Genomic DNA, 22,500 nt, shown 5'->3' on the forward strand with positions numbered 1-22,500 from the left:
AGCGTTAAAGCAAGCACACTGGCAAGAGCTGGGGGTGGTACGTAGCAAGGCTTCGTAGAAACTTAACAGAAAGTTCAGAGAAACGACAAAATAAAGAACTGTTTATGTCTTAGGCTCGAGCGGACAAATGCTACAGAAAACGAAGGAGCAAGAACTTCGTGCATTAAGAAACAAAAATATTCCTCATCTCCGCGAAAGAAGACATATTTCTGAGAGCCTTCCTCATTTGATGCTTCTCATACTCATATAATTTTAACTAATATCGATATGAAAATAATTGAATGTAAGAAAAGGATCGTTTTTTTTTTTGCGGTATGCGAAGAGAACGAGGAAGAGCTGAGTGCCCGAAATGAGTGGACGAGAGAGGTGGTGGTGTTACTGTAGGAGGAAAATCACTTCCACGGCCGGCCTCTGCTTCAGGTAGGAGCAGAGGGACGGGGATTATAATAGGTGAGGTAGGCGGCGTGTTGGGGGAAGAGGACGCTTTTAACGTTGACAATGGCGCTCCGGAGGAGACCGTCTCATACAGGAATTGTTCTCATATGTAAGGCTCTGATGCGTAAAGCGGTGGTGATGATGTGAGTGGCGATATAAGTGTTAGAGTAGTGAAAGTAATGGTTGTATTTATAAGTTGTATTAGAGATAGTGTAGTGCTACTGGTGATGGGCATTGTTGGAGGCTTTAGTAGTAGCAGTAGTAGTAGTAATAATAGTAGTAGTAATAATAGTAGTAGTGGTAATAGTAGTAGTAGTAGTAATAGCAGGTCTTAGGTAGGGTAGAATAACTACAGTGGTTTCGAATGGGGCTTTAACAATAGTTGTAATTTTTTAGAGAAAATAATTTTAAGATAACTTGCCTTACCCTCAAGCTTTAGGATATATTTGTGTACAGCTTCCACAGCATTTGTATGTCCGTGTGTCCAACGGGCAGGTCCACAAGTGAGGAATTATTATTTCATGCGCATTTTTTTTTTTTTTTTGTTAGGTGAGTACAGAGTATTTGAGGAGCGAGTGTTCTCTATCTTCAGTATGACAAGCTGCATCTTGGGTATGAGAAGTCTTGTGGCATGCTGACTCCATGTTTCTTTAGATGGTTGATCTCCAGAACGCAGACCAGAAAACATAATTCATTCCTGGCTTTGGAGTGTAGTTTCAGACAGTGGAATGGTATTTCAGGATAGGTTTAGTCTTTGTTGAGTTAGTACAGTGTGTGTATGGTTTGTCTATATTGAATTTGTAGGGGGGAGGAGGAGGACCTGAAGACATAGGCCGTTGATGTGTGAAGCAGAGGTAACCTTGTGGTTACGTAGTTGGTCATAAAGTCGATCAGATTGGAGGTGTCTGATGTAAAGCAATGAGTGCTGAGAATCTTGAGATGATTCTGTAATGGATGTGTATTTGTTTCATTCTACAGGTAATGAATATCAGTGGTTGTTAGACAGCTTGTGATTGTTCTCAGTACTCTGTTTTGTATTGTTTGTGACACTGTTGTATTTGTCCTTGACAGCATGAATGAACCAGCAAGTGAGGTGTATGGTGTGGAGTGGATGAATTATTTGCAGAAGGTTCTAAGGAATTTTATTTGTTATCCAAATTTGGTAATGTCTTGCGTTATGAGGGTGTTTACTTTGTTTACGGCAAAATTATTAAAAAAAAATGACTTTGGTGCTGCTCTTTCTGGTATTGGAAAACTCTTTTCAATGGAGTAAATTTAAATGTTCCTATGGTGACCGGAAACTTCTATGAACTTTAGTAACATTTACTTTATTAAACGCATTTTCTTTGTGATTTTGCCTCCGGAAAAAATAAAGTGTTGGGCTTGATAGCATCCCTTGCTGTACTGAGTCTGTTGCATAAAAGTGGAAAGTGGTAAGTGAGGGTATGTCGTAAAACAGATAACAGAAGACCTAGTGGTCTATGACGTGGTCATCTGCTAGAAGATTGTAAAAGTATCCTCTAATCTTACTGTATATAGATGGACAGAGGATAGTAAAGTAGATGGTTCCTTCCTAGCCAGCACTGTCCTCGGAAGTGGCCCTAGATAAACCCCCTCGACTCGATGGCTAAGATTCCATCTAGTCACATATTGGCCTTTAAGCCGGCCTGAAGATTATGAAGCACTCATAAGGATGGCCTCTCAACGCGTCATCAAGGCGTCGGGTTCAGATGTTTGAGACGAAGTGGCTCAGTGTCGCATTATCGGTACTCCCTTGTCCTGGAGAGACGCTAGTGGCTGAGGTAAACAGAAGACGATAAGGATGACATGGACAAGAGTTGAAAAGGATTGAAAAAATGGACATACGGCATATCAGGAAGATCGCATTCCACAATAAAGCAGTGAGAATGAGGTCAAGTTACTCATGACTCGTAGAAAGGAAGTTTGAAAATGGATCCTAAAAACTTTCTTATAATCCACACACACACACACACACACACACACACACACACACACACACACACACCATGAGTCAACACAGACCCGCCAGGTTAGCATGGATTCGTTTAATTGGCTAGGCATTTGACCCACAACCAGTTCCAGCTGTTCATCCTCCCCTTGGGGCTGGTTGATTTATGGATACCTGCTTAGGCTGGTGAGTACGTGTGTGTGTGTGTGTGTGTGTGTGTGTGTGCGTAGCAGTATATATATATATATATATATATATATATATATATATATATATATATATATATATATATTCTTTTCTTTTCTTTCAAACTATTCGCCATTTCCCGCATTAGCGAGGTAGCGTTAAGAACAGAGGACTAGGCCTTTGAGGGAATACCCTCACCTGGCCCAATTCTGTGTTCCTTCTTTTGGAAAATTAAAAAAAAAAAAAAAAACGAGAGGGGAGGATTTCCAGCCCCCCGCTCCCTCCCCTTTTAGTCGCCTTCTACGACACGCAGGGAATACGTGGGAAGTATTCTTTCTCCCCTATCCCCAGGGATAATATATATATATATATATATATATATATATATATATATATATATATATATATATATATATTTTTTTTTTTTTTTTTTTTTTTTTATACTTTGTCGCTGTCTCCCGCGTTTGCGAGGTAGCGCAAGGAAACAGACGAAAGAAATGGCCCAACCCACCCCCATACACATGTATATACACACGTCCACACACGCAAATATACATACCTACACAGCTTTCCATGGTTTACCCCGGACGCTTCACATGCCTTGATTCAATCCACTGACAGCACGTCAACCCCTGTATACCACATCGCTCCAATTCACTCTATTCCTTGCCCTCCTTTCACCCTCCTGCATGTTCAGGCCCCGATCACACAAAATCCTTTTCACTCCATCTTTCCACCTCCAATTTGGTCTCCCTCTTCTCCTCGTTCCCTCCACCTCCGACACATATATCCTCTTGGTCAATCTTTCCTCACTCATTCTCTCCATGTGCCCAAACCATTTCAAAACACCCTCTTCTGCTCTCTCAACCACGCTCTTTTTATTTCCACACATCTCTCTTACCCTTACGTTACTTACTCGATCAAACCACCTCACACCACACATTGTCCTCAAACATCTCATTTCCAGCACATCCATCCTCCTGCGCACAACTCTATCCATAGCCCACGCCTCGCAACCATACAACATTGTTGGAACTACTATTCCTTCAAACATACCCATTTTTGCTTTCCGGGATAATGTTCTCGACTTCCACACATTTTTCAAGGCTCCCAAAATTTTCGCCCCCTCCCCCACCCTATGGAAGGTATTAAGAATATATGGTGTGGGAGGCAAGTTGTTAGAAGCAGTGAAAAGTTTTTATCGAGGATGTAAGGCATGTGTACGTGTAGGAAGAGAGGAAAGTGATTGGTTCTCAGTGAATGTAGGTTTGCGGCAGGGGTGTGTGATGTCTCCATGGTTGTTTAATTTGTTTATGGATGGGGTTGTTAGGGAGGTAAATGCAAGAGTCTTGGAAAGAGGGGCAAGTATGAAGTCTGTTGGGGATGAGAGAGCTTGGGAAGTGAGTCAGTTGTTGTTCGCTGATGATACAGCGCTGGTGGCGGATTCATGTGAGAAACTGCAGAAGCTGGTGACGGAGTTTGGTAAAGTGTGTGGAAGAAGAAAGTTAAGAGTAAATGTGAATAAGAGCAAGGTTATTAGGTACAGTAGGGTTGAGGGTCAAGTCAATTGGGAGGTGAGTTTGAATGGAGAAAAACTGGAGGAAGTGAAGTGTTTTAGATATCTGGGAGTGGATCTGTCAGCGGATGGAACCATGGATATATATATATATATATATATATATATATATATATATATATGTATATAGGAAAGGATCACAATTTTGCGCGTGATCAAGATATTCCTATGAGTACACGGGGAAAATGAAACACTTGGGAACTTATCGTGTTTCAATTTCCCCGTGGACTCATAGGAATATATATATATATATATATATATATATATATATATATATATATATATATATATATATATATATATTTTTTGCTTTGTCGCTGTCTCCCGCGTTTGCGAGGTATATATATATATATATATATATATATATATATATATATATATATATATACATATATATATATATATATATATATATATATATATATATATATATATATGATACTACTACTACTGTTACAAATGATAAAAGTAATAATGATAATAATAATGATAATAATAATAATAATAATAAAAATGATAATAATGATAATGATAATAATAATAATGATAATGATAACAATAATAATAATGATAATAATAATAATAATAATAATAATAATAATAATAATAATAATAATAATGATAATAATAATAATAATAATAATAATAATAATAATGATAACGATAATAAGATAATAATAATAATACTGAGACTAGGCAACTCAAATGTAAAACTCTCTCCCCGTAACACACACACACACACACACACACACACACACACACACACACACACACACACACAAGCTTAATGAAGAAACATTGAAGGGAGAGTGTAAAGAAATTCAGAAATTTTGATGTTAAAGAAGGTTGTAAGAGAAGGAGACCCATGTGTGTAAATATCCTCGTTACGCGCAAACAATTATACACACACACAAACACACGAACGCGCGTAAAATCCTACATATATTTGCAATATGTGTCATAAAGACACATATTATACATGTTGAGACGGAATGGATGTTAGTAATTACTGAGTGAAGATGAGAATCAAAATTCTCCTCTCGGCAAATAAACCTGTTAGTTGGTTATATATGCTTAACTGCTTTTACTGAACACCTCATGTCTCGCGTTTCTTATACACGTTTCCCACCTCACCTCTTGAGCAGAGTCGTGCAGCAAGACGTGGTGGAGCCTTGGCCTTGGACCTGACCTTTTAAGTGATCAGGGCCGAGGGCAGGCCAACGTGCCTAAGGGTCGTACCGTCAAGTTGAAGGGCACATGGCCAGTCTCGTGCTCGTACAGAAGGCTTTAAGTGGGGAAGAGAGAGAGAGAGAGAGAGAGAGAGAGAGAGAGAGAGAGAGAGAGAGAGAGAGAGAGAGAGAGGAGGGTGTGTGTGTGTGTGTGTGTGTGTGAGGGCGGAGCAGCGGCGGCGGTGGTGGTGGTGGAGTGGGAGGAGCGAGCAACAATATGTGTGTCAGTGGTAGCACCGTGCCAACCTCTCCCATCCTCGCCCTACTGCCAGCTACAGGTTCCTTGCCTCTCTGACACCAGGTCTCACATGTTAGAAACTTCATCGGAGTAACACTGTTTACCTGTGACACCAGTCACATGACGTCTCGCATGTTCCCTGTTATACCAGTCACAGCAGGTCTCGCATGTTACCTGTGACACCAGTCACACCAGGTCTCGCATGTTACCTGACATCAGTCACACCAGGTCTCACATGTTACCTGTGGCACCAGTCACACAAGGTCTCGCATGTTACCTGTGACACCAGGTTTTGCGCGTAGGAACCACCAAAACCATGGTGCCTGTGTCACCAGGTCTTACATGTAAGAACTACTAACGCCAGTACCTGTAACACTAGTACTTGTCTTACGTATAACGAACAACAAAGCAACATCGGTCCCTTGTGACACCAGATGTTACGTATTAGAGGCAACGGAGTAACGTTAATACCTGTGCCGCCAAGACTTACATGAAAGAACCACGAGAACCACTGGTACCTGTAACGCTAGGTCTTACATGCAAGAATCACCAGAACCGCCGGTACTTGTCCATCAAAGTAACACTAGTACCTGTGAGACCAAGTCTTACGTGTGAGAACCATCAAAGTAACACTAGTACCTATAACACCAAGTCTTACGTGTGAGAATCATCAAAGTAACAATAGTAACCTTTGACGCCAGGTCTTACTGCTAAGAACCGGTTACTGGTACCTGTGACACCGGGTCTTTAGCGTAAGAACTCTCAGTGTAGCACTAGTACACTGTGAACGCCCTCATTTCGCAGCAAACCTCTCGTTGCATCACGTGGTTTACGTCTAGTATTAGCGTCTGTCGGTTCTTGAGAGATGAGTTGCAGAGAAGCCGGGCGCCTCTGGCTCTGATATCTCGATAACATAAAGATTAAAAGGCTGATTTGCATGGTTGATGTAAGTCAACACGGAGAGAGAGAGAGAGAGAGAGAGAGAGAGAGAGAGAGAGAGAGAGAGAGAGAGAGAGAGAGAGAGAGAGAGAGAGAGTACTTATTACGAGATTTTTGCCAAAAGGCAGGGCTAACGCGTAGCGCTCAACGCAGGATCCTAAGGTGACGAGAGAGAGAGAGAGAGAGAGAGAGAGAGAGAGAGAGAGAGAGAGAGAGAGAGAGAGAAGAGAGAGAGAGAGAGAGAGAGAGAGAGAGAGAGAGAGAGAGAGAGAGAGAGAGAGAGAGAGAGAGAGAGTCGATCTAAGTCAGCCCCGCCCTGAGAAAAAGCGAAATAGGCAGTGAGTGAGTGAGTGAGGGAGGGGCGAACGAGTGGGAGGGGAGGGGGTGTCCAGTCAGTGGTTCCGTCAGTCGGTTCAGTCTGCCTCACACGCTGGTAGCGAGCGCCTCGTGCAGTCTGGTGCCACGTGTAGCGCTCACCGACCACACAAACATACACACATACACACGCACACGCGCCGCCTGCACCGCCCGTGTCAGTGACCGTCCCGTTCGTTGTGCCTCCCGTTCGTACACACACACACACCCATCCTAGTGTATTGTGGTCCCCACCCCTCAGTCTAGGTGAAGGGAGGCACCTACATGCCTGTTGGTAATACTCAGTAATGGTGGTGGCTTAAGAGAATGCAAGCCCGAGTGTCTGGGGAGTAAGTTATAATAGTGCTGATCAAGGTGGTTCCGAAGGACTCCTGGAGCGATGCATATAGGGAGGAGGAAGGGCCAGCAGCAGTGAGGCCGAGGGGATGATACGCCAGCCTGCTCCACACACCTCACATTACAAGATGATACACCATGGCTTCGGTAAGATGTGCCTCTTCCTCCTCCTCCTCTTCCCTATGTTCTCATTTTCTGTTGAAAAGAAAAATAACGTTTTAGTGTATTGATGATGTTGGACGTCGATGTTTTGGACAGTGGACGTCGATGTTTTTGGTAGTGAACATCAACGTATTGATGGTTTTTGATGGAACACCTCGATGTTTTTCATATAAGACGTCAGTATTTTTTTCAATATTTTTTCGTAGAGGCAGATATTTTGATTGTAGACGCCGAAGTTTTTGAAAGAAGACCCCGATATTTTTGATAGTGGACACCAGTACTCATGATAGTGAACACTAACTACTTTTTGATAGTGAACACTAACTATTTTTTGATGATGTACATCAATATTCATAATAGCGGACATCATCATTTTTCATAGTGGACACCATTTATTTCTTAGTTGAAACCATTATCTTTTGTGTTAGACATCAGGATTTTTGGTAGTGAACACTATCATTTACGGTAATCGATACCAGCATTCTTAATACCAGACACCAGAATTTATGATAGTGGGTCCCACTTTTTTCGCTATTTGACACCAATATTGTTGAAACTTGACACCAGTATTTATGATACTTGACACCAGTATTTATGATACTTGACACCAGTATTTATGATACTTGACACCAGTATTTATGATACTTGACACCAGTATGTATGATACTTGACACCAGTATTTATGATACTTGACACCAGTATTTATGGTGCCTGACACCAGTATTTATGATACTTGACACCAGTATCTATGATACTTGACACCAGTATTTATGGTGCCTGACACCAGTATTTATGATACTTGACACCAGTATCTATGATACTTGACACCAGTATTTATGAAACTTGACACCAGTATTTATGATACTTGACACCAGTATTTATGAAACTTGACACCAGTATTTATGATACTTGACACCAGTATTTATGATACTTGTCACCAGTATTTATGATACTTGACACCAGTATTTATGATACTTGACACCAGTATTTATGATACTTGACACCAGTATTTATGGTGCCTGACACCAGTATTTATAATACTTGACACCAGTATTTATGATACTTGACACCAGTATTTATGATACTTGACACCAGTAATTATGATACTTGACACCAGTATGTATGATACTTGACACCAGTATTTATGGTGCCTGACACCAGTATTTATGATACTTGACACCAGTATTTATGATACTTGACACCAGTATTTATGATACTTGACACCAGTATTTATGGTGCCTGACACCAGTATTTATGATACTTGACACCAGTATTTATGATACTTGACACCAGTATTTATGATACTTGACACCAGTATTTGTGATACTTGACACCAGTATTTATGATACTTGACACCAGTATTTATGATACATTGACACCAGTATTTATGATACTTGACACCAGTATTTATGATACTTGACACCAGTATTTATGATACTTGACACCAGTATTTATGATACTTGACACCAGTATTTATGATACTTGACACCAGTATTCGTGATACTTGACACCAGTATTTATGATACTTGACACCAGTATTTATGATACTTGACACCAGTATTTATGATACTTGACACCAGTATTCGTGATACTTGACACCAGTATTTATGATACTTGACACCAGTATACATGTTGTTGAGCACCGATATTTGTTCTGAAGACCTACATTTCTGGTAACAGAGCCCATTTTCTTTTATACTTGACACCAATGTCTATAGTATTAAGCAATACAACATATTGGGTTACATCTTTGGCGTCAACCATAATACCTCGTTAGGTCCATGTGGCAGAAGTAGGCGCAGGCTGGCCCATTCTGCACATCGAGGTATGGACCATTCAGCTCATTAGCTCCTTACGTCTGAGATAGGCACAGTGGCCCATTATATACATAGCAATAACCTATGGCCCATTGCCTATATCATTATTGTCGAGCAGTGGACAAAGGCCCATTATATTCTCTCCGTTGTTGTAAATCGTTATTTTGCCCCATTATATCTTCGTTGATCCGCTTTCTTCGGCCCATTATATCCCATCTATCGAGCTTTGGACCAAGACCAATTGTATCTGCCTACTGCACCCGAAACAACCAATCACTGAGACCCATTATATCTTTGGTGTTGAACAGTTCACTAAAACCATTACATTGTTACCATGGAAGTGTTCAATGAGGTCATTACATTCTTATCGTTAAACTATTCATTGCGCACCATTACATCCCAACTGGCCATCAATCTATACACTTTTTTCTTCGTCTTAGAACAGGTAACATCCAGTTCCAAATACTTCAGACCAGATCAGTGTTAATTAATGATATAGTTCTTGCTTTCAGCACACACACACACGCAGGTATTTGATAATTCCCTGTAAAGGGTCAAGCAGTATTACTATTATGTGTATCCATGTAATAATGATAATAATAATAATAATAATGATAATAATAATAATAATAATAATAATAATAATAATAATAATAATAATAATAATTATAATGATAATAATAACAATAATAATAATAAAAATAAGAATAACAATAATGATAATGAAATGATAATGTTTCTACCACCATTATTCCATTTATGATGATTATAATACCTGTGGCTAGGTTAGAAAGAATACTGCCTGTGTATCACCTGGTTGTTGTAAAGAGGTATTTATATTGTTAACATAATAATTATTATTATTATTATTATTATTATTATTATTATTATTATTATTATTATTATCATTATTATTATTAGTAGTAGTAGTTCATCATTATTGATTAAACATTTTTCTAACTTTCGTTTTCAAATCATAGTTCAATATTCTGATATCATTGATATCAAGATATTTGATGTTTCTTTAAGTCATTAAGCTTTGACGTTTATGTAAGTGAAAATTATTGTGTTTGTTTAGAAGTTAAAAAATGAATGTGTGTGTGTGTGTGTGTGTGTGTGTAAGGAGAATATAAATTTCAAGAAATAATCATTATAATGAACTCTTAGATGTTTAAGCCTTTCACCATTACGGTACAACACACTGAGTACGACGGTACGACCCCTGAGTACGACTGTACGACCCCCTAAGTGCGACGGTACAACCCCCTGAGTACGACTGTACGATCCCGAGTACGACTGTACGACCCATAGAGTACGACTGTGCGACTCCCTGAGTACGACGGTACGACCCCCGAGTACGACTGTACGACCCCCGAGCACGACGGTACAACCCCCTGAGTGAGACTGTACGATCCCCAGAGTACGACTGTACGACCCCCAGAGTACGACGGTACGACCCCCAGAGTACGACGGTACGACCCCCAAAGTACGGCGGTACAACCCCCGAGTGCGACTGTATAACCCCTGAGTACGAATGTACGACCCCTAGGGTACGACGATACGACCCTCTGAGTACGTCGGTACGACCCCTAAAGTACGACGTTACAACCCCCTAAGTGCGACTGTACGACCCCTGAGTACGACGGTACGACCCCCAGAATACGACGGTACGACCCCCTGAGTACGACTGTACGTCCCCCAGAGTACGATGGTACGACCCCCAGAGTACGACGGTACGACCCCCTGAGTACGACTGTACGTCCCCCAGAGTATGACGGTACGACCCCCTGAGTACGACGGTACAACCCCCCGAGTACGACGATACGACCCCTGAGTACGACGAGACCACCCATGTCAACGACGGTATGATTCTTGACCACGACGATACTTGGTATTTGACCTGACCTTTGAGGTCAGGTCAAAGAACAGGATATCCTAATCCAGGGTTGTACTGAGTCGTGCTCAAGGGTATTACCATCACGGTCTGGAGGTCAAGTCGAGCCAGTGTCCTGCAGACCAGGCAGAGGAGGGAACGTCTTGTTGGTACTTAATCAGTAAATGAAAAAAACAAACCCAGGTCTTGATCATACTACGTGTGTGATGATTAAAGTGACGATGAAAGTGATGATGAAAGTGAAGGTGTTGGTGGTGAAGGTGTTGGTGATGGCGGTGATGGTGAAGGCAACATTTTTTTGGTGATGGTGATGAATGTATATGAGTGCTGTAACATCGACGTCAATGAAGGGTCGGAGACAAATTGAATATTGAAAGCAATGAAAATGGCATAATGAAAACGGAGGACATCATGGTAAGGGCAGTTCATCTAATTCGTTGCTCCTGGCGAAATTCAAGACGTCATTTGAAAGGTGGATGATGGTTCTACGCACGATGCTTTAATTGTCAGAGACGCTGCTTAGCCCCTTGAGCGCGACGGTATGACCCTTGAGCTCGATGGTTTAACCCTTGAGCGCGACGGTATGACCCTTGAGCGCAATGGTTTAACCCTTAAGCATGACGGCTTGAGCCTTGAGCACGATGATATGACCCTTGAACACGACGACAAGACCTTGAGCTCCACGATGCGGCCCTTGAGCATGAAGGTATGAGACCCTTAGGCACGACGCTGGGGTATTATGGTCTGACCTTTGACCTGAGCTGTAAAGGTCAATTCCGAAGACCTGGTCATCATGCCCACGGGTCTTGCTCAACGTCGTACCATCGTGGCTCAAATTACTAAACGTAAGACCAGATCATCGAGACTTCCACTATCTATTATAAGGAAATCTATCATAATCTTTATTATCTCTTTCTTTGATGTCTTGTTTTATATCTTTCCTGTCTTTCCATGAATATCATTCTCATTATTGTTAGTCTATAAATCTCTGCCACTTAAAAACAGGCTCAGATTGGACGTTTTTAGCCATTGATATATATATATATATATATATATATATATATATATATATATATATATATATATATATATATATATATATATATATATACTGATAATAGTAAAGTCATCAAACCACTTATATTCTATTTAGGTTTATTGAACTACGCTTGCACACAATCATATTACCAACAGTCGTTTCCATCACCTACTCAAAGCTTCACGCCATTAAACAAACGCTAGCATTAACTTACAGCAAATTAAGCTTCACCCACATAAACGTTAACCTTTTTAAACGTTTTCCTGGTATTTAGAACGGAGCTGACCACAACGTCCTAAGGCGACGAAGCTCTTAATATCGAACATGGTAAAAACTTATAATGGACTCTTATTTTTTGGAGGGGGTGAAAGTATGCACACAGGTGTACTCAGACATACGCATTTACCAACAGTTTACTCCAGGAATGATAGATGACCGTATTATGAAGGTGGATGTTTGGGTGGGTTGACGCGATGGAGCGTCCGAAGTTTCGGACGCGGTGGAGGCAGCAGATGGCGTTGGTTTGTTCGTGTTATCGCACCTAGGCTATATCGGTCACTGCCAGCTACCTGCACTGACTGATTTTCATATTCATACCGGACCGGCCAGCTCATTAGCTATTTTTCTTCCTCTAGTATGTCATGTTGGAAGATCTCTCATGATATTATAGTTTTTCTTTATTTGTGTTTTAAACACCACACGGGTTTCCCATCTCACTCTTGTCTCTGTTCATGATTTCTCTGTGCGCTGACTTAGCTTTGTTTCACGGCATAAATCTAATTATAGGTAGCGAGATGAAGCAGCAGCTGTTAAAACAGGTGATGACAAGGAGGATTTCGTTATTGTGAAGATTTATCTCGTTCATGGGTAAGTAGTGAACTCAATGAAACATGACTGTAACTTGATAATCATCAGTCAAGAATGTGTCGCTTAGGTTATCTGTCATCACTAGAGGCGACAATGACCGTGAACCTCGGGTCAGATAATTAAGTGACCTCCAGATTATTCCGTCCGGTAGCAAAGAAAACGGAGTCTAACGTTTCTCAGCATTTCGGTGTAGTGTTCCGTATGTATACGGGATGTAAGGACTATACTTGCTGAATTATTTACTGTCAGTAAAGCTTATACAGATGGCCCATCTTACCTGGCTTCTCTCTGTCTCTCAGCCCTAAATAAACCTAGAATGAATGATGAAAAGAATGCCCGCCCAGGAAAAAACATTATCCAACAAGCAAGATGTGCGGTGAGCTCTACGCGCTAATCCTGCTTTACAGACAAAATCTCGTTGCAAGTCCACTTAGATATTAGAATCTCTCTCTCTCTCTCTCTCTCTCTCTCTCTCTCTCTCTCTCTCTCTCTCTCTCTCTCTCTCTCTCTCTCTCTCTCTTCTTGGAAGTTAATCTTTGACCCACACTTTCAGACGAGTTTCTCCACGAGTCGTTTTGAAATGATATTCAAAGCGCAGTTTGATGAAGCGTGGAGAAGAAATTGTACTTAGAGGATAAAAGAGTCACTAATTAATGGCTACCGCAAGACTTTTTTACGTTATCAAATTATCTGTTCAGTCATTGAGCAGAAAATAGACTGAATAGTAGTTGTCTCAGGTGTGAATGAATTGTGTGTTTAAAGAAAACGGATTGTGAATTCAGAAAAGTTTTTGATTTCTGGTTTCTTGGCCTAGTCATCCATATCGCATTTGAGGCGGTCGTTTAAGGTCTAATAAGACAAGAAACTGAATAGATTTTTCCATTTCTAGAAAAATGATCTTTCAGCCCATAGTTTGAGCTCCCGGATGTTAGTAAATTCGTAGAGGGAAAGACAAAAGACGTAAGAGAATTCCACAGTTTCGCTGAACGTGGAAAGCAAAAGGTATTACAGCGGTCAATCCTCGTGTGGCTGGTTTCTACATAGAAACTTTGGCGAGGAGTGTCGCTGATCCAGGTCTTAGGGTTTGGGACACAGGCTGACAGCTCACAAGAACGGTGGTGGAAATGATACAGAGAAAAGAAAATGATAAGAAATCATTGCGGACGGAAAGGAAGGTCGCTGAGAAGTAACAGCAGGAGAGGTTATAAGGCAGAGGGCTTTTGAAGAGTCACACAAGATATGTGAGCAGTACTCCAAACCTGGGTGAATGAGGCCCATCTTTTTTTATTGGAACAGAGGCTCAAATGAGACATAATTGAGGCACTAACTCCCTTCCTGCAGTCTTTAGAGAAACAGGCTTTGCAGTGTCTGTTATCAAGAGCTTCAAATAAAAAGTGGATGATATGAATCTGCCCAGCGTGTTTATTTCACTGCAAAATTAGATTATGATGTTTTGAAATTGAACGGCATGAAACGAGTAGGATTCAGAAAGATATCTAAGCAGAATCTGCGTTATTTTATACTAGGAAAATATGAGTCTCAGAGTGAGAAAGGAAGAGAAAGTGAGTTGAAGTATTTAGAATGAAGTCGTCGTTGTCACAGTGAATACTTTTTGAGGTAGAATAAAAGATCGTTCATGGAAAGAAGAAAGAAGGTAGGCGGTAGGATAGAACCCTGAAGAACAGCGCATTGACAGGGTAAGAGGGAGACGTTGCTCCGTCAGTGACCATTGAAGTGGAACAACTTGGGAAGAAAACTGTGCTTTAGAGAACAGAGAGACAGAGCAAAGCCAGAGGAAGGAAGTGAACTTGTGCCTTGCTTCATCAAATGCTTTAGATGTATCGAGGGCTACGACAAAATGTTAACCAAAATCTCTTTAAGAAGACCAGAGACGGGTCACACAGTAGAGACCTCCAGGGAACCTTACACATCCAACGCCTTATTGATGATCTGAAAGAAGAAAGTGGGAATCTGTGTGTTTATGGAAATGGGACTATAGGAGGATTTCGAAGAATTCAGAAATAATAAAAGCGATGATTGATTAGTTTAGAACGGTTTCCTTTCGTAGGGATGAGGTGCACCACGGCATGCTTCCAAGATGAAAAGAAAGTTTATGATTTTAAACCGAGAGGAAACAGATGGGCAAAATGCTCAACCATCATATGTTTTTTATTTTTTTAACTGGTAATCTGTTCTACAGTGACTATTTCACCGTACCTCAATCCCTATGTCTTTTCCATGCCTGATAGTCTATCCTACAGTTGCTGGAACGCTCCATATTTTCCTGGACAAGTTTTTGTCCTCTATCATTTACTCAGGAAATGCATAGATGTGTGGCCCATAAGACCTATCAGCACTTTATTTTAACTCATACGTTCCTTACTAGCGTCTCTCAAGACAGTTCTTGTTTACAGGTTTATCCAAACCACCTGCCAGCACATCGTTCCAGTTAATAGTTTGTTTTCTAGCACCCACCACCAGTATATTGTTCTAGTTTACAGATTGCTTTCTAGTACCTACTAAATTCATTGTTCTAGTTTACGGGTTATCATCCAGCAATTAAGATGAACATTGTTCTTACATATTGGTTGCTTAGTGGCAACTCAGATTAAACATTGTTTTAAGTTTTGATATGTCTGAGTTCTTCAGACACCCATCTGCTGTGCTTTGTTATAACTAAAGCCTTGTTCTGTTTTATAAGTTCCTCTTTTATCCTGCAGCGATGTCAAAGAAAATGTTCTGATCTATAGTTTAAGAAACATCTGTCGACAACGATTTTATATGTTCTCATGGACCATGTGTTCCTGATTTATTCTATCTATCATTACCCAGAACCAATCTTTATGAAAGAATCCTGATATTACTCAGAAACTTTCTAAAGACCCCTGCGGCCCTGGACTGCACTACTTCCAGTAGCAGGAAGATGTAGACTCCTTTGGAGTGAGAAGTTCGTTGACAATGATGCTTTCCCAGTGATACAGCCTCACCCAGAGTGACTATTCACGTCAGACCCTGTTATCATATGCTTTAGTTTCTTGGAGTGATTACGGTCTGATAATGAGACTTATCTGCACACGGGCGAACGCTGCTGCTCTTCATGGATTCCCGAACTCTGTCGGGTGTGAGTGAAAGCAGTGAGGAGAGGGAAGGCATCTGTGTTTGGTGGAAGGTGAGGTAATAGACGTCCTGATTGTGAAGGCGAGTTATGGTGTAAACCGGACGATTTTTATAGTTATATATAACGTTTATGATACTCATTCATGGAAGTCAGTCATCTGTGCGATTATAAATATCTAGACTAAGGTATGTTTATTGTTTCTTTTTTTTTTTTGTCAATGATTCGGGTATGAAAGCGTTTTTATCGCCATTTTGTCAAACCAGTTATCGTTTCTTTTTTTTTTTTTTGTCTTTTTTTCTAAGGGTGAACGTGAGGGTATTGTAACCTTTAGCGAGAGAGTCGTGTGTCGATGTAATCAGGAGAGGATTCTGTGTAGTGGCTGGAGTGTGCCACAGATCAGCTCTCATAACACATGCGGCTGGCCAGCCAACACCATACTGTTGAAGCCAAGAGGACGACAGATATTATTGTCTTGATATCCCCTTTTAAACTTAAGAGTCTCAAGACTTTTGAGAAGAGAAAATATTTCATAAAAGATTAATGTTTTTCGTATTGTTCTGATGAATCATTAACAATAGAAGGATTTATTAATGACCCCAATTTAACTCGTGTCGTGGTATGGTGTTGGGTCCTGCAGGTGTTCCCTGTTCTGCCATTGTTAAGAGAACTGTTCTAGATCGATGTTCTCAAATCGACTTTTGTTAGAGAAGCGTGAAAGTTGTGTGTGTGTGTGTGTGTGTGTGTGTGTGTGTGTGCTACGTGAGGCGCGCAGGTTGGTGGCAACCACTGGTCATGTTCGCTTAAGTACCAGCGTTTGTTCTTCGTCACATCTGTTACTTATATTGGATTTACTTGTACATTTGTAGTGAGGAAGGGTTGTAAAATGTGAACATTTGCCACTTAAATGATATTTGGATTTACTTATACACTGGTAGCGAGAGATTTTTTTTTCTAAACATCACCTGTGTCACTTATATGATATTTGAATTTAATAATGCGAAAGTTATTGGAATATTTCCTATGTCACTTAGATGATACTTAGAATTATTCATATACTGCCAACGAGGAAGATTCTTACATTAGTACTTGTTAACTTGCGTCACGTACATGATCCTTAGAATTGCTTATAAGCTTTGGCGAGGAAGATTCTTGGTGCTGAAGCTGTGAGGTTAATATTCGCTCTCCGTTTAGGAAAATATTAAGCACATACTGAAATCTGCACTCAAGTAATGAAAGATGAGAAGTGAAGGAGAAAAAGTTAGTACTTGAGAACGGAAGTTATCCGGTAAAAAAGATGCAATCTGCAAAAAATTGAAGACTTGCATTGAGATCATCGCCCTAGTAGAATTGTGCGAGTAATTACTGAAAGCTGAGAGAAGTCTGTAGGAAAATTCTGTACAAAGAAGGTGAATATATATATATATATATATATATATATATATATATATATATATATATATATATATATATATATATATATATATATATATATATTGGAAAGGATCACAATTTTGCGCGTGATCAAGATATTCCTATGAGTCCACGGGGAAAATGAAACACGAAAAGTTCCCAAGTGCACTTTCGTGTAATAATCACATCATCAGGGGTGACACAAGAGAGAAATATAACAATCAGTTGACATACATCGAAGGGACGAAGCTAGGACGCCATTTGGTAAACATGTGATTGTCCAAAACATACAACGAGCGTTCATAAACTTATCATTTTACAAATCTTATCAACAATAAAGTTATCTAATTTGTACAGACCATCACTAATATTAAGATTATAATTCTTTGTGTATCTAATAATAGAAGATTCAATGATATTTCTCTTGGTAATAGAGTTAGAGTTAACAACTGAGATGGCGTTACTCCAGTCAATACAATGATCATAGTTTTTAACATGATTAAACAAGGCATTTGATTCTTGTCCCGTTCGGTGTATATCAACTGACTGTTATATTTCACTCTTGTGTCTCCCCTGATGATGTGATTATTACACGAAAGTACTCTTGGGAACTTTTCGTGTTTCATTTTCCCCGTGGACTCATAGGAACATATATATATATATATATATGTATATATATATATATATATATATATATATATATATATATATATATATATATATATATATATATATATATATACATTTTTTTTTTTTTTTTTTTTTTTGCTTTGTCGCTGTCTCCCGCGTTTGCGAGGTAGCTCAAGGAAACAGACGAAGGAAATGGCCCAACCCACCCCCATACACATGTATATACATACGTCCGCACACGCAAATATACATACCTACACAGCTTTCCACGGTTTACCCCAGACGCTTCACATGCCTTGATTCAATCCACTGACAGCACGTCAACCCCGGTATACCACATCGCTCCAATTCACTCTATTCCTTGCCCTCCTTTCACCCTCCTGCATGTTCAGGCCCCGATCACACAAAATCTTTTTCACTCCATCTTTCCACCTCCAATTTGGTCTCCCTCTTCTCCTCGTTCCCTCCACCTCCGACACATATATCCTCTTGGTCAGTCTTTCCTCACTCATTCTCTCCATGTGCCCAAACCATTTCAAAACACCCTCTTCTGTTCTCTAAACCACGCTCTTCTTATTTCCACACATCTCTCTTACCCTTACGTTACTTACTCGATCAAACCACCTCACACCACACGTTGTCCTCAAACATCTCATTTCCAGCACATCCATCCTCCTGCGCACAACTCTATCCATAGCCCACGCCTCGCAACCATACAACATTGTTGGAACCACTATTCCTTCAAACATACCCATTTTTGCTTTCCGAGATAATGTTCTCGACTTCCACACATTCTTCAAGGCTCCCAGAATTTTCGCCCCCTCCCCCACCCTATGATCCACTTCCGCTTCCATGGTTCCATCCGCTGCCAGATCCACTCCCAGATATCTAAAACACTTCACTTCCTCCAGTTTTTCTCCATTCAAACTCACCTCCCAATTGACTTGACCCTCAACCCTACTGTACCTAATAACCTTGCTCTTATTCACATTTACTCTTAACTTTCTTCTTTCACACACTTTACCAAACTCAGTCACCAGCTTCTGCAGTTTCTCACATGAATCAGCCATATATATATATATATATATATATATATATATATATATATATATATATATATATATATATATATATATATATATATATATATATGTATATATATATATATATATATATATATATATATATATATATATATATATGTATATATGTATATACATATATCATACTTAACCGCTGTCTACCGCGTTCAAGGTAGCGCAAGGAAACAGGCGAGGAATGACCCAACCCACCCACATACACATATATATACATAAACGCCCACACACGCACATATGCATACTTATACATTTCAACGTATAACATACATGTACATACACAGACATATACATATATACACATGTACATATCCATACTTACTGCCTTCATCCATTCCCGTCGCTCTCCCGCCACACACGAAATAGCATCCCCCCTTCGAAACCACAGTTCCCTTTCCACATCAAGGCCCTACAATTCTTTCCATGGTTTATCCCAGACGCTTCACATGCCCTGGTTCAATTCATTGACAGCATGTCGACCCGGTATACCACATCGTTCCAATTCCCTCCATTCCTTGCACGCCTTTCACCCTCCAGCATGTTCAGGTCCCGATTGCTCAAAATCTTTTTCACTCCATCCTTACACCTCCACTTTGGTCTCCCACTTCTCGTTCCCTCCACCTCTGACACATATATCCTCTTTGTCAGTCATTCTTCACTCATTCTCTCCATGTGACCAAACCATTTCAATACACCCTCTTCTGCTCTCTCAACCACACTCTTTTTGTTACCACACATCTTTCTTACCCTTTCATTACTTACTCGATCAAACCACCTCACACCACATATTATCTTCAAACATCTCATTTCCAACATATCCACCTTCCTCCGCACAACCCTATCTATAACCCACGCCTCACAACCATAAAACATTGTTGGAACCACTATTCCTTCAAACATACCCATTTTTGCTCTCCGAAATAATGTTCTCGCCTTCCACACATTCTTCAACGCTCCCAGAACCTTAGCCCCCCCCCCGACCCTGTGACTCACTTCCGCTTCAATGGTTCCATCCGCTGTTTTATCCACTCCCATATATCTAAAACACTTCACTTCCTCCAGTTTTTCTCCATTCAAACTTACCTCCCAATTGACTTGTCCCTCAACCCTACTGTACCTGATAACCTTGAACTTATTCACATTTACTCTCAGTTTTCTTCTTTCACCCACTCTACATATATGAATATATATATATATATATATATATATATATATATATATATATATATATATATATATATATATATATATATATATATATATATAGTTGGGGTGAGAGAGTATCATTAAATTTTAGGGAGAATAAAAAGATGTTCTGGAAGGAGGTAAATAAAGTGCGTAAGACAAGGGAGCAAATGGGAACTTCAGTGAAGGGCGCAAATGGGGAGGTGATAACAAGTAGTGGTGATGTGAGAGGAGATGGAGTGAGTATTTTGAAGGTTTGTTGAATGTGTTTGATGATAGAGTGGCAGATATAGGGTGTTTTGGTCGAGGTGGTGTGCAAAGTGAGAGGGTTAGGGAAAATGATTTGGTAAACAGAGAAGAGGTAGTGAAAGCTTTGCGGAAGATGAAAGCCGGCAAGGCAGCAGGTTTGGATGGCATTGCAGTGGAATTTATTAAAAAAGGGGTGACTGTATTGTTGACTGGTTGGTAAGGTTATTTAATGTATGTATGACTCATGGTGAGGTGCCTGAGGATTGGCGGAATGCGTGCATAGTGCCATTGTACAAAGGCAAAGGGGATAAGAGTGAGTGCTCAAATTACAGAGGTATAAGTTTGTTGAGTATTCCTGGTAAATTATATGGGAGGGTATTGATTGAGAGGGTGAAGGCATGTACAGAGCATCAGATTGGGGAAGAGCAGTGTGGTTTCAGAAGTGGTAGAGGATGTGTGGATCAGGTGTTTGCTTTGAAGAATGTATGTGAGAAATACTTAGAAAAGCAAATGGATTTGTATGTAGCATTTATGGATCTGGAGAAGGCATATGATAGAGTTGATAGAGATGCTCTGTGGAAGGTATTAAGAATATATGGTGTGGGAGGCAAGTTGTTAGAAGCAGTGAAAAGTTTTTATCGAGGATGTAAGGCATGTGTACGTGTAGGAAGAGAGGAAAGTGATTGGTTCTCAGTGAATGTAGGTTTGCGGCAGGGGTGTGTGATGTCTCCATGGTTGTTTAATTTGTTTATGGATGGGGTTGTTAGGGAGGTAAATGCAAGAGTTTTGGAAAGAGGGGCAAGTATGAAGTCTGTTGGGGATGAGAGAGCTTGGGAAGTGAGTCAGTTGTTGTTCGCTGATGATACAGCGCTGGTGGCTGATTCATGTGAGAAACTGCAGAAGCTGGTGACTGAGTTTGGTAAAGTGTGTGGAAGAAGAAAGTTAAGAGTAAAAGTGAATAAGAGCAAGGTTATTAGGTACAGTAGGGTTGAGGGTCAAGTCAATTGGGAGGTGAGTTTGAATGGAGAAAAACTGGAGGAAGTGAAGTGTTTTAGATATCTGGGAGTGGATCTGGCAGCGGATGGAACCATGGAAGCGGAAGTGGATCATAGGGTGGGGGAAGGGGCGAAAATTCTGGGGGCCTTGAAGAATATGTGGAAGTCGAGAACATTATCTCGGAAGCAAAAATGGGTATGTTTGAAGGAATAGTGGTTCCAACAATGTTGTATGGTTGCGAGGCGTGGGCTGTGGATAGAGTTGTGCGCAGGAGGATGGATGTGCTGGAAATGAGATGTTTGAGGACAATATGTGGTGTGAGGTGGTTTGATCGAGTGAGTAACGTAAGGGTAAGAGAGATGTGTGGAAATAAAAAGAGCGTGGTTGAGAGAGCAGAAGAGGGTGTTTTGAAGTGGTTTGGGCACATGGAGAGAATGAGTGAGGAAAGATTGACCAAGAGGATATATGTGTCGGAGGTGGAGGGAACGAGGAGAAGAGGGAGACCAAATTAGAGGTGGAAAGATGGAGTGAAAAAGATTTTGTGTGATCGGGGCCTGAACATGCAGGAGGGTGAAAGGAGGGCAAGGAATAGAGTGAATTGGAGCGATGTGGTATACCGGGGTTGACGTGCTGTCAGTGGATTGAATCAAGGCATGTGAAGCGTCTGGGGTAAACCATGGAAAGCTGTGTAGGTATGTATATTTGCGTGTGTGGACGTATGTATATACATGTGTATTGGGGGGGGGGGGGTCG

At 40.5% G+C, this 22,500-nt stretch overlaps 1 protein-coding gene across 4 annotated transcripts in view; it reads left to right on the forward strand.

The window, feature by feature from the left end:
* Positions 1-22,500, forward strand: part of Sb (serine proteinase stubble) — a 197,120-nt gene that overhangs the window by 37,671 nt on the left and 136,949 nt on the right. For 2 of the 4 annotated variants that reach the window (XM_071669750.1, XM_071669759.1), the window contains exon 1: positions 6,968-7,430. The exons of the other annotated variants lie outside the window; for them this stretch is intronic. In XM_071669750.1, coding sequence (XP_071525851.1) covers positions 7,373-7,430 — 58 coding nt within the window. In that variant the 5' untranslated portion in view covers positions 6,968-7,372. Of the gene's footprint in view, positions 1-6,967; positions 7,431-22,500 lie in introns of those variants that run through there. 4 annotated transcript variants of the gene reach the window in all.

The sequence above is a fragment of the Panulirus ornatus genome, chromosome 2, assembly GCF_036320965.1.
Source record: "Panulirus ornatus isolate Po-2019 chromosome 2, ASM3632096v1, whole genome shotgun sequence".
In the NCBI taxonomy this organism is placed as follows: Eukaryota; Metazoa; Arthropoda; class Malacostraca; order Decapoda; family Palinuridae; genus Panulirus; species Panulirus ornatus.